The 13,721-nt window shown below is 46.9% G+C and overlaps 1 protein-coding gene across 4 annotated transcripts in view; it reads right to left on the minus strand.

The window, feature by feature from the left end:
* Positions 1 to 13,721, minus strand: part of MCTP1 (multiple C2 and transmembrane domain containing 1) — a 1,810,807-nt gene that overhangs the window by 590,261 nt on the left and 1,206,825 nt on the right. For all 4 annotated transcript variants that reach the window (XM_063964020.1, XM_063964019.1, XM_063964022.1 and 1 more), the window contains one exon: positions 4,999 to 5,118. In XM_063964020.1, the coding sequence (XP_063820090.1) occupies positions 4,999 to 5,118 (120 nt within the window). The remainder of the gene's footprint in view (positions 1 to 4,998; positions 5,119 to 13,721) is intronic.

Here is a 13,721-nt window from a genome sequence, read left to right on the forward strand (position 1 = left end):
GGGTGAGCGGCTTTCCATAGCGTTCTGCTATGGAAATCCGCTCACCTCCGCTGACATCGCTGGGCAGGGGGGAAAAGCGCTCAGTGTGTGTATGCACTGAGCGCTTTTCAGCCCAGCGATGTCAGCGATCATCACTGTGCATACACGCTGGGCAAAAACGCCCAGTGTGTATGGACCTTAAGTCTAGAATATGTAATGAAATGTTTGCAAGATGTCAAGATTATAAAAAAAAAGAAAAATACAGATTAATAAGATTAATATACCATTTACCTTTCATAGCAGGTTTTTTATATAAATTTCAAACAAATTCAACATGTAAGACGCTCATGTTATGTATGGTAATAAAGTCACTTACTCATGTTGAGGTTATTAATATTTAGTTTTGTGTCTTTCATTTGCTTTCCAGCATAATGCACCAGGTCACCCAGAGATCATTTGTACAACCAACGAACAACAGGCATCTGCCTGTACACACAATTAAGAAGCATATGTAATAAAAATGTTCAAGTATCTCATAGTCACCAAGCAGAATTTGGTTTTTATTTGTCTTAGTATGCTAGGATTTTAGAAGCCCATATTTGATTGGTAGAATGGTGCATGCCAGTGCTGTATGCACAATGCAGCCCCAAATACTTCTAGTAGGGTCAATATTCATTGGAGCAAGGACGGTTATATTGCCTGTCCCTTGCGGCGTGGTCCCACCCACTCTTATAACTTTATTCCCCAAGTCTGGAGGTTTCAAATGATTATTAGGCAAGGTGGCATGTTGTCAAGGTTACAAATGTTATATTGCACTCTGTACTGTACATTATACAGATAGTACAACCCACCGAGATGTGACCAAAAAAAAAAATACAAAAAAAAAAAAAAAAAAACAGTTCAAGGACACAGAAGGTCAGGAAAAATTGGAAGCGACTTTAAATAGCCATAATTATTCACCATATGGGGTGCATTACTTCTTATAATACATACATTTTGATAAAGAGGTGATGACCTCACTGATTATCAGGAGTAACATCAAAAGTCCATGTTTTTACAGATATTATACACATATTATTTATAGGACTTTGCAAATATATCAACATAACATTTCTATTGTTTGTTTAATTTTGTATATAATAAATAAAATAAATCCGTAAAAAAAGTTTTAGATAAGGTAGAAACGTCTGCTACATTTCAAAATGAAAAATGCAGAAACTCAGAATTTTAAACCTTCAGCTCCTATATGGAAGAGGAACAGTTGAAGCCAAACGTAGCAAATGCAACTTAAAACGAAACAGATAAATGTGTCCTACAGTATATGCGTACTCTAATGTAGAACAGAGAGAACAGGAGTAATAGTAGCTGAAAAAAGACAGGACATTCAGGTCAATGTTTGCTGCTTTCTGGTGCCAAAGAAGATTTTAATGACATTTATTTAATGGAACAGATCTCTTGTACGTCAAGGTAGAATCTGTTTATTGAACAAGGGCCATACCCGAGATGTGCAAGTGTTTTCTAAAGTACGGAATACATCTTGTTTGGAAGTAGACAAATGCCAGTCATATCTCTAATTGTTCTAACTATACCAAGGGTGCTTTGTAAAAGCAATTTATGAATACCAAATCCAGTTAGATTAGCCTCCCCTTCATATTTCATGTTCAATGTTCCTCTAAGTAAAATATGCACTTTTCTGCCTTCATTCAGTTATCAGCGCTATGTAAAAGGCAAGGGCACTTTTTTTGATAATGCACATCTTAAACTTTTCATTAAACAACCGCATTTAAATTCTACCTTTTTCTGCACTCTGACATTTTTGTCTGGCATTTTCATTAATTTTGCGACATACATAAATGTAGCTGAAATGTTAACTGATCAATACTTTGTCTCTCTCATGTACCACTAGAACACCATTCCCAGAGGAGCACACAGCAGTACAGAAATTAAATGTGTAAAATATCAAATGTTAATGTTAAACACAGCAGCACTTATAACGACTGAAAAGGCTAAAACAATTCAAAATGGACAGATGGTACCACAAATTATCTACAATCACTTTTAAAGATTAAAGTTTGTCCTGCAGAATAATTCATTGACGCATGCTTAAGTGTGTCCTTTTACCGATGGCTCAGTTGTCCAATTATTTTTTGCACTCGTTACAATGAGAAATGAATGCAATGAAAGAAGAAAGGAAAAAGCAAAGAAATGAGAGGAAGAGGGATGATGCTAACTTCTAATGCAAGTTTTGATGATGTTAACTAAAGCACAGGGTGCTTTGTAAGTAGCAGTGGTAAGAGGGAAAACTTTGCAGGCTGAGCCACGCAGAGCAGAACACAATCTCACATTTCTGGAATGTAACCTATGCATTCATTGCTGCTTTTCCATATTAAAACACAACTTTTGTCAATATTAGTCACTTAACACCATTGGAAATAATAAGCTAAGAATGTGAGACCACTGAATAATTCCAATTTGCACTGAGACGTCAAAGCGCAGAACATAGCAACCAACATGATATCAGAATAAAGCAGAGCAGAAAATGCAACACATTTGCGCAATTAACATTATTCTATTAAGCTATCCATACAGTCAATAACAAGCACATCAAAATAGAGAAATTACAGAGCAACAAACTTGTCATATTGTATAAATATATGTGATTACTAATGTATAACTGACACTAATATGGAGACATATATATATATATATATATATATATATACATACAGTATATATTTGTGTGTGTGTCTCCTTGAAGAAGGTGTAACTTGCATTCGGTGCCAGAAAAATAACATACTGTAGAAAACGCAAAATGAACATCACATTTAGTGAATAAGCACAAAGGTTTATCTGTGTGTGAACCTAATTTCAGTTTGGAGTGACATTCATTTATAATTATCTATCTATCTATCTATCTATCTATCTATCTATCTATCTATCTATCTATCTATCTATCTATCTATACACACACAGTATGTATACAGTATATATTTTAGACATTACTGCATAGTGTTACATTTTTCCTACAAATTAAACCCCAAATAAAAATTAACTTTTTTTGTTTTTGGATATTTTTAAACTTTTTTTTAATCTTTTGTGCAGTAATTTAAAAAGTGTACATAAATATAGTGTTAATTGCCCTTTCATGAATAATATTGCATGATAATATTCATTTCAGTCGTTAATTATTTTAAAGATCATAAATGCGAAGAAAACAAATGTTTGAGAGGAATCACATGAACATTTTCCCTGCTACATGCGTCGCTGCAGGGGTTAAATTCCGGAGGCTCCTAATCAGATGTTTAGTGCTGTATACCTTCTTCCAGAGACAAAGGTGAAGAACATGTACCTACTGCACCACCGCCATGCATAAAATATATCACATAAATTATAAACTACATTTTCTCATTAAAACTTAGTCTCACATTATTTTCTTCAGTGCATACCCAGAGATGACCTTTACCTGCTGCCAGTGAAGACCTGGCATAAGGTACATTATACGCATATGGCACTGATGTTCAATTTCTTCTCTTCAAATTAATTATGATTCTAACAATGTTCCAAGTGAAGGGAAGCCCCATCAGGCATATAGAGATTAAACTTCATTTTTTCAAATACCAAACCAAACCATATTACCTTAAAATGTCCTTGCATACTAGCAAAGTAAAATATTAAAGCAACAGTGCCTCCCAGATAACGATATACAGAATATGTCCTCTGCAGTGATTTGTGCAATCATTATATATGTAATGGCAAAGTTATTGTCAATAATAATCTGTAACTGATAATTCACTAATATAGAAATAACAGATAAAAACATCTATATGCTATCTATCCATCCATCTCATGTCAATCTCATCTATCTATCTATCTATCTATCTATCTATCTATCTACCCTTCTCATATCAATCAATCAATCAATCAATCAATCTCTTATCTATCTATCTATCTATCTATCTATCTATCTATCTATCTATCTATCTATCTATCTATCTATCATACAGTACCAGTCAAAAGTTTGGACACACTTTCTCATTCAAATGAATGAGAAAGTGTCCAAACTTGTGACTGGTACTGTATATCTATCAATCTAGCTCATATCTATCTATCTATCTATCTATCTATCTATCTATCTATCTATCTATCTATCTATCTATCTATCTATCGTAAATATCTATCTATCTCATTATCTATCTATCTATCTACCTATCACATATCTACAGTAGCTATCTATCTATCTATCTATCTATCTATCTATCTCATATCTATCTACAGTATCTATTTATTTCATATCTATCTATCTATCTATCTATCTATCTATCTATCTATCTAGCTCATATATGTCTATCTATCTATCTATCATCTATCTACAGTATCTATCTATCTATCTCATATCTATCTATCTATCTACTCTATCTCATGTCTATTTATTTATCTATCTATCCATCTATCTATCTCATATCTATCTATCTAGCTCATATTTATCTATCTGTCTGTCTATCTATCTATCTATCTATCTATCTATCTATCTATCTATCTATCTATCTCATATCTAATGTCTATATTTCTATCTATCTAATGTCTATATTTCTATCTATCTAATATCTATCTGTCTATCTATCTATCTATCTATCTATCTATCTATCTATCTATCTATCTATCTATCTATCTATCTATGTCATATCTGTATATCTCATACCATATGTCTATCTATCATCCTTCTATCTAACTGCATATATAGCTAACTACAGTATCTCATAACTTCTGTACATATGATTTTACATTTGATAGATATACGGTATAAAAAGACAGACAGACAGAATTCTGGCAGACAGACAGAATGCTGGCAGTACTGTATATACTATTGTTCTGAGGGAGTAGGAGTTAAAGGATGTGTTAATGTGGACTCTTCATTAATTGTTGTGCACCGAGTTTGGTAGATGACATTTATAACTTCCATTCCTCTTAGAACACAGAACAGATGAGATAATTATGTAAGACAGTAGAGGATTATCATACCAAGAAAGCAGCAAGACTCCTTTGGGGTGAGTCCCAATCAAAGCAACTGTTAATGTAGTAGGCAGCATTGATGAGCACCATGACACAACACTTCATGCGGATAAAGTTCCTCAGCAGTAGCTGTGAGAGAGATGAAAAGATGAAAATATTATCAGAACAATTAAGTCTCACAGTGACCTGGAAGGTTGACAGCTACTTCTAGACAATCATTGTTAAAGGATGTGTTTTAAAGGAAGAGCTTGAAAAGGTTCAACACAGGGATCAGTTTAAATCAATAGAGAAAAGTAACTAGGCTCAAATTACACACTGCTACCTCAAACACATGCTAGCATTGGGATGAACTATTTATAACATAAAATAGACAACGCAAAGTGGAAAAACATCATTATTTTGCTGCTGGAAGTTATGCTAGCTGAGCATGGATATATTACAGTCATAGGTTACAGCACAATAAAGCACAACCCATAGGACAACATAGTGGGAAAATAGTTTTTAATGAAACATTTCAGCATACTACTGGTTCTCAATTGCTAAATGTTAAAGGACCTACACATGATTTTCAGGTATGGAATTCCACTTTCAAACTTTATTTAATTTTGTCATCTTATAAAGTATGCATACCTAACATATTATACAAAAATGCAAAGAGGGGATGAGCCTGCACCAGACCAGGTGGTTTGTTAGAACAGTATAGGTTTACTAACAATGTATGTACTGTATGATTCAGTAGATAATACTATCCTTAAATGTCCCATGATACCAGGGGTCAGCGTTCAGTGCTACCCCTGACAGCAGAAACGTTTTCTTTCTTTTTCATATCTGGCCAGACATCTGCTATCTCACCTGACATTCACTGGCAATGGCATACACATGGAACAGAGCAGAAGCACTGTGATCTATTCACACCTAGGTGTTTATATCTAAAGGTCAATTTCTACATATTTTAAATTTTGAAACATCAGTGTAAACCGATATGGGTTAGAACACACTTTTACTAAAATGTAAAAATTAATATAGAAAGTTGTCTGTTAATAAATGTGCGGAAATCGTCAATTAGTAAGTATGCCTCTACTGTCTATACCAATACAAATATGAACATTACTGTATATTATTCACCACTATTTACCAGCCCATGAAAATGATGGAAAAACATACCAGTAATGTCAACACTTAAATTTCTCCATCTGGCACCATCTAGTGGCCACAAGTGCACATAACAGCTGAATTACCCCACAGAGCTGAGGAGCATCGTTAGACTTTTATTATGTAGGATTAGCAATTTATACCGTATATGGATTCTATTTGCACAAAGGAAAATATATGATGATATACTGTATGCAAATTAACTTATACTGTATGCAAATTAACTGCTTATCCAATGCTTATTAAAAGGCTATTACCTCCTGATAACACAGTAATATGGTTTGCTGACCATAGGCTTATGGTCCCCACAGCAAACATAGATATTACTATTGGTAGATTTGTCCTCCACTCAAGGGCGTAGCTACCATAGGTGCAGGGAGTGTAGCTGCTATGGGCCCCAGAGCTGAGAGGGGCCCACCTTCCCTGTCACAGTTAGATGTGTTATATACATTTTTCACCATCGGATGGTAAATAGGGGCCCATACAAACTTGCCTTGTGGCCTGCAAGATATCGAAGTATGCCCCTGGACCTGCTAATGTGGTATAAAATTAAGTGGAGGGCATTATGTTACATAATATGCACTGGGGCACTATAATGTGACACAATATGAAGTGGAGGCTGTGGCCGGAGAGCCCCAGCCACGAGGCAAATGGCCGAAGCAGCACTGAAGGGGTTAACCCCTAGTGCCCGGCGCCATTTGCAAAGACAATGGGCGCTTGGCGCCAGATTTAAAAATGTATTGTGGGCGCTAGGCGCCGTGTTTTATTAATGTGTTTAAATTGCCGGGGAGAAGGGTGAGCGCTGCGGCTGGGAGCTCGGCTCCCGCTGCAGTGCTCTATGTGAGAGCCGCCGCTGGGGGCCGGGAGCTCTGCTCCCAGCGCCTCAGCCCAGCACGGGTGGCCAGCCGCAGCAGCCGGGACGGACGTCCCGGGCTGCTAGCCGGCGAGGGGGGTGCGCTGCAGCCCGGCTCCCCGCCGAACGCTGCAGCGAGGCCACCAGACAGGCGCCGCTCATGGGGGACCGGGCTAGCCGGCTCCCTAGCGGCGTGGGTGAAAGTAGGCTGCCCAGCAGGATGGTGAGCGCTGGGGTCCGGGAGCTACGCTCCCGGCGCCTCAGCGCTGAAAAAAGCCAGGGTCACGGCGGCCGGGACCAGTGTCCCGGGCCGCCGGGCTTAGGTACAGGGGGGTGCGCCGCTGCGTGCGGCGAGGCCACTGGTTAGTGCCACACTGGGGGGACAGGGAGAGCCAGCTCCCTGGAACCCCAGAGGCAGGCTGGAGGATGGGGGAAGCCAGCCCCATACCTCCAGCACTGAGAGGGAGAGCCCTAGCAGCCAGGCTGCAGGGCTAGGGAAGGCACTGTAGTGCCTGAGTATGAAGAGTCTGTGCAGGGCACAGGCTCAGTGTATAGTTACAGGGAAATGTACAGTGTGATTTAAAATGTAATGTATTTAAAGAGAAATTGCACTTACTTGATTGTGTGTCCCAGGAGGGGGGAATCCATGGCTGTACAGGCTGATGGATTCTCCCAGACCTTTTCCCCAAAAACGGAATGTTTTCCCATCCAGCCTCATAGTTCCAAGGGGTACAGGAAGAGAGAGGAGCAGCTTAGCTGTGAAGCAAGCTGAGTGGTTTCTTGGAGCTCCATGGAGATCAGCCGTAGTGGACCAGAGACCTGGACCGGGGAGCCAGGCTGCCCAGCTCTGGAGCCCAAATCCAGGCTGCAGGCAGTGAGAGGGGTCCCGGGCAGGTTTCTGGAAGTCAGTTTAGGAGGGAAAACCTCCCCCCAGCCAGACTGAACGGCACCGTGGGAGTACCCTGCTCTCCCAGATGGGAGAGACAAAGGAGACCGACCACTCCCCACTGTCCATAGGGAACAATGTTAGGTGTGCATGAGACCAGAGCATGCACAGCTCATGGGTAAACATTGATTGGTTGTGCACCACAGGGCGGGCTTACCCCCTGTGGTAAGGGGTCTTGGAGAGGGATAAAAGAAGGGCAGTTGGCCCATAGGAGTGTGGATTGTAACATCTTCTTCTGCTGAAAAAAGATCTTGATTGTATGCTGTTGCCCCTAGCAATAGGGAGGAGCCTTTTTAAAGGTTATTTGAGCAATAAACACCTTTGCCTCAAGAAGACTGCTTCATCTTGTGACCAACAGGGTTAGGCCAAACCTAGCCCCGTTCTCCGGCTGTCCAGGGAAGCACCTGACGTCTCCAAGCTCCGCCTTCCGCCAGCTACCGGTAGAGGCCTAGCAAGTGGCTAGTGGGGATTCGTCGACACCACACAGGTGTGGTAAAGCAGTGCGTCGGCACATACAGAGCAGAACCGTGGTTCCAAACGCCACGGCAGGTTAGGAGTTTGGTGGTGGCAGCGAGAACCCGCCCACAGCGCAGTGGGTGGAGTCAGTAACAGGCGGTTACTGACGGTAAGCGGGAATCCCCTATGTGGTCAGGCCTCGTGCGGCTTGACCTTCCATTCTGTGCGCAGTCAACGGGACGCGGAAGCTGCGAGTGCTTCCGTACGGTATCGTCCTGTCACAGAAATTGGTGGCATAGTGGTGGGATCATCCCAGGCGGCTTTTCATCACCCGATTGGAGAAGCCGAGTTACTCAGGAGAGGAGTAACTGCAGCGCAGGAGAACGCACAAGATGGCGGAATTCAGCGGAATGTCCAAGGAGGATCTGGAGATCGTATGCCAGGGGAAGGGTGTGGATATCCCTTCCAACGCGTCCAGAAGCGTCATGAAGGCGGCGCTCAGGAGCGTGGAGGAGTCTCATCGGGCGGAGGTGGAAAGCACTGACGGCGTCAGCATCGCAGAGGACGGCCCAACAGTGGACCTTCGTAAGGAACTGGTGAGAACCACAAGCCCCGCCCCCTTTCACAGCAGCCATGTTTCCCAGCAATCCCTAGCAGGGCCAGGATCCCAACGTCCCAGGGGGGGCAGTACGGATAGCCTAGCAGATCGGCTAGCGGAATTGGGGGAAAGGGCAACGGAGCAAGAGCGCTTGATCATCATCCAGATGTGGCGTGATGAGCGGGCACCACAGGCCGTGGTACTCCGGGAGCCGTTGTCAGCTGTTGTACACAGATCAGGACGTATTCAGTTTGCCAAGTTTGCAGACAGTGATGGGGACATTGATGGACATTTGCAAGTTTTTGAAAGGACTTGTAAACTACACGATCTACCCAAGTCAGAGTGGGTGAGACACCTTGTGCCCACTCTGCATGGAGAGGCCTTGGAGGCCTATCGAGGAGTGGCGACGGAGGACTGTGGGAACTACGACGAAGTCGAGAAGGCCCTCCTCCAGCGATTCTTCATCACTCCCGAGTCTTACAGGAAGAAATTCAGAGACTTGCCCAAGAATCCTAGCAGCACCCATGAGCAGTTCGCCACCCAGCTGCGGCAGTACGTGGTGAAGTGGGTGAAGGATTCGGAAGCCACTACATGGGACGCACTGATCGACCTGATCTGCAGGGAGCAGTTCTACCGCCGGTGCGCCCAAGAAGTGAAGGAGTGGGTGCTAGATCGGGAGCCACCCAGCTTAAAGATGGCTGCCCAATTAGCCGACAAGTATGTGGCAATTCGGCCACGGGGGCAGAAGCGCCCCGCCAGCAGCCAGCTCCAACAGACTGTACCACCAAGGGGACCCCCCTCTTCAGCTCATCACCCCCAAAGACAAGCATCTTCCAACCCGGGTGCTCTTGGCCAGCAACCGCACCGCAGCGTCCCTGCAACTGATCAGAGATCATCGGTGCCACGACTGGAGAAGACGTGCTACGGCTGTGGGAAAATCGGACATCTGAGGATGAACTGTCCTGCATCCCAAGCACCCCAGACTCGTGCCCCAAATCCGAGTGCTGGAGCCCGGCTCGCTTGTTTGACGAGAGGAGATGAGCCTACAGAGACTGTTCCCCCTCCAGTCAGTCCGATGGAGTGTGGCGAGAGACAGGTGCACTCTGCGGAGAGAGTCACCTGCATGGCCAAACAGCCCCTACACAACATGTGGAGGCACCTGCAGCCAGTCCACGTGGGACCCCTGCAGGGAGAAGGCCTAAGAGACTCTGGGGCCTCAATCACTGTGGTGAGCCCCCACCTTATAGATCCTGCTGCAGTATTGCAGGGTCGCACTGCCACGATCACCCTGGCAGAAGGAACAGAAAAAGCGGTTCCCATGGCAAGAGTCTACCTGGACTGGGGAGCTGGACCAGAGTTGCGAGAAGTTGCCGTCATGGATGGTCTCCCAACTGATGTGGTCCTAGGAAATGATCTGGGTGGTGGGATCGTCACTACGTTTGTTGGCGCCATTCCCCGGAGTCAAGTTCCAAAACCACCGTTGACATCAGCTACTCCAGCACCGCCCAGCCCAGAGGAAAAGACTACAGCTGCTAGACAACTGCCAGCACAGCCAACCACAGCATCAACCAGCCCAGAGGAAAAGATTACAGCGGCTAGATCAGTACATCGACCCCGCATGCCTTTTGCCTCTGGTATGCCTACGTCCCCTAGCAACGCAGAGGATGTCGGTTCCAGCTCGTGTGATCCTGTGGGGGTGCCCAATGATGCTCCTGACCCAAGTGGTTTGCCAACTCCGGCGGTGAGTATGAGAAACCACACTGATTTTTCCATGACTGACCCCTACCAGACTGACCCTAGTAGTCCCCACCTAGATCCCCCTGTAGAGTGTCCCAATTTAGGAGAGATTGAGGGCCACAGGCAGGAGTTTAGGGAGGTTCAACTCTCCGACCCATCCCCAAAAGGCATGAGGCGCCACTCTGGCAGCGGCCTTGACAGGGTTGGGGCGGGAAGTTTGACCTGGCGGGAAGGGTTAAGGTACAGGGTAGACAGGAAAGTGGGAGGGGATAGACCAGATAGGGAATGTGTCCAACTGGTCCCCTCAGGGAACGTTCCTGCGCAACCAGTGTCGGTTGCCAGCGAAACCCCTTTGGACAGTAACACAGAGACAGACCGTACCCTGAAGTGCCTGACACAGAGCTTACCCTGGTCTGGAATGTCGGATGACGCCCAGACCAACTGTAAAGCTGGTGCCATGCGTTGGCAGCCAGGGCACTCCAGCGGTTGTGTTGTCTCTGGGCCTCTGCCCATAGGAGAACCCTTGCAGCAAGTTGCTGTGGACATAGCAGGTCCCCTGCCTGTGCACAGTAGATCGGGGAAGACACGCAGCCTCCCTGTAGTGGATGCCACACAGGATCCAGAGGCTGGTGGTCTGGCCGCCATCACTGTGGCACAGATAGCGGACGAGGAGGAAGGAGTAGGCCTAGGTGACAGGGTAGGTTTCCCGAGTCATAGGTCGACAGAAGAGGATTGGAGGGCAGGTCTGACAGTTAGGGCAGACAGTTGCCAGATAGGTATGACGGAGGTGCAGTGCCTGGGGCACCATGTGGGAGGAGACAGGGGTAGGCCCAACCCAGAGGGGGTGGAGGCAACCAGAGGCTGTCCCCGACCCACATCACCCAGACCGGTACTGACCTTAGAACCTGTAAGGCCCTACGGACACGTTGTCATTGACTTTAGTCCTGTAGTGAACCCCTTGACAGAGATGGCTAGGAAGGGCATTCCCAAGTCAGTGGACTTTGCACCCGCTTGCGAGTTGGCATTCCAGTCATTAAAGGAGGCTCGGGTACCCGCTCCAGTGCTGATGGCGCACATTCTTGACCAGGACTGTGTGTTACGAACTATTGCGCCACTGCACGGACTGGGAGCAGTACCGAGCCAGAAAGAGCCATATGGGCAGGAGCACCCTGTGGCCTGTTTGAGCAGAATACTGCTATTGTGGGAGGTGGGGTATGCCACAGTTGGGACACCGTGGGTGGCACTTGTTTGTAACCGGCCCCCCACCGTGGTGACTTACCACCTACCTGTTAGGTGGCTGCAACCTACCTTGGGGGAATTGGACAGACTTTTGTGGTGGAGCCTTGCACTTGGACTTCAGGTGGACTATTTGAACATTGTGCACCCACGAAGAGAGGCCCACTACACTATGGATGAACTGTCTAGGCCAGAGCCTACACCCCCCAGGTAACGTCCCCTTCACCCCAACGGACTGCGGGACCAGGACCCAAATCGTTGGGACATGGGTCCCTGGTTGACCCGCTTGAATGGGGGGGGAGGAGTGTGGCCGGAGAGCCCCAGCCACGAGGCAAATGGCCGCCGCAGCACTGAAGGGGTTAACCCCTAGTGCCCGGCGCCATTTGCAAAGACAATGGGCGCTTGGCGCCAGATTTAAAAATGTATTGTGGGCGCTAGGCGCCGTGTTTTATTAATGTGTTTAAATTGTATTTTTAAACTGTGCCGTGGTCCCGGACCCCTCCGGAGACCACGGCAGGGAGGACAGCTCCCCGGCGCGCTCAGCAGAGTGTGCGCGCCGGGGGAGAGGAGGCAGCCGCTGACCGCCGGAGTCCGGGAGCTCCGCTCCCGGCAGCGGTCAGTGTAGCCCCGGGCGCACTGGAGTGTGCGCGCCGGGGAGAAGGGTGAGCGCTGCGGCTGGGAGCTCGGCTCCCGCTGCAGTGCTCTATGTGAGAGCCGCCGCTGGGGGCCGGGAGCTCTGCTCCCAGCGCCTCAGCCCAGCACGGGTGGCCAGCCGCAGCAGCCGGGACGGACGTCCCGGGCTGCTAGCCGGCGAGGGGGGTGCGCTGCAGCCCGGCTCCCCGCCGAACGCTGCAGCGAGGCCACCAGACAGGCGCCGCTCATGGGGGACCGGGCTAGCCGGCTCCCTAGCGGCGTGGGTGAAAGTAGGCTGCCCAGCAGGATGGTGAGCGCTGGGGTCCGGGAGCTACGCTCCCGGCGCCTCAGCGCTGAAAAAAGCCAGGGTCACGGCGGCCGGGACCAGTGTCCCGGGCCGCCGGGCTTAGGTACAGGGGGGTGCGCCGCTGCGTGCGGCGAGGCCACTGGTTAGTGCCACACTGGGGGGACAGGGAGAGCCAGCTCCCTGGAACCCCAGAGGCAGGCTGGAGGATGGGGGAAGCCAGCCCCATACCTCCAGCACTGAGAGGGAGAGCCCTAGCAGCCAGGCTGCAGGGCTAGGGAAGGCACTGTAGTGCCTGAGTATGTAGAGTCTGTGCAGGGCACAGGCTCAGTGTATAGTTACAGGGAAATGTACAGTGTGATTTAAAATGTAATGTATTTAAAGAGAAATTGCACTTACTTGATTGTGTGTCCCAGGAGGGGGGAATCCATGGCTGTACAGGCTGATGGATTCTCCCAGACCTTTTCCCCAAAAACTGAATGTTTTACCATCCAGCCTCATAGTTCCAAGGGGTACAGGAAGAGAGAGGAGCAGCTTAGCTGTGAAGCAAGCTGAGTGGTTTCTTGGAGCTCCATGGAGATCAGCCGTAGTGGACCAGAGACCTGGACCGGGGAGCCAGGCTGCCCAGCTCTGGAGCCCAAATCCAGGCTGCAGGCAGTGAGAGGGGTCCCGGGCAGGTTTCTGGAAGTCAGTTTAGGAGGGAAAACCTCCCCCCAGCCAGACTGAACGGCACCGTGGGAGTACCCTGCTCTCCCAGATGGGAGAGACAAAGGAGACCGACCACTCCCCACTGTCCATAGGGAACAATGTTAGGTGT

This window comes from Pseudophryne corroboree, chromosome 1 (assembly GCF_028390025.1).
Source record: "Pseudophryne corroboree isolate aPseCor3 chromosome 1, aPseCor3.hap2, whole genome shotgun sequence".
In the NCBI taxonomy this organism is placed as follows: Eukaryota; Metazoa; Chordata; class Amphibia; order Anura; family Myobatrachidae; genus Pseudophryne; species Pseudophryne corroboree.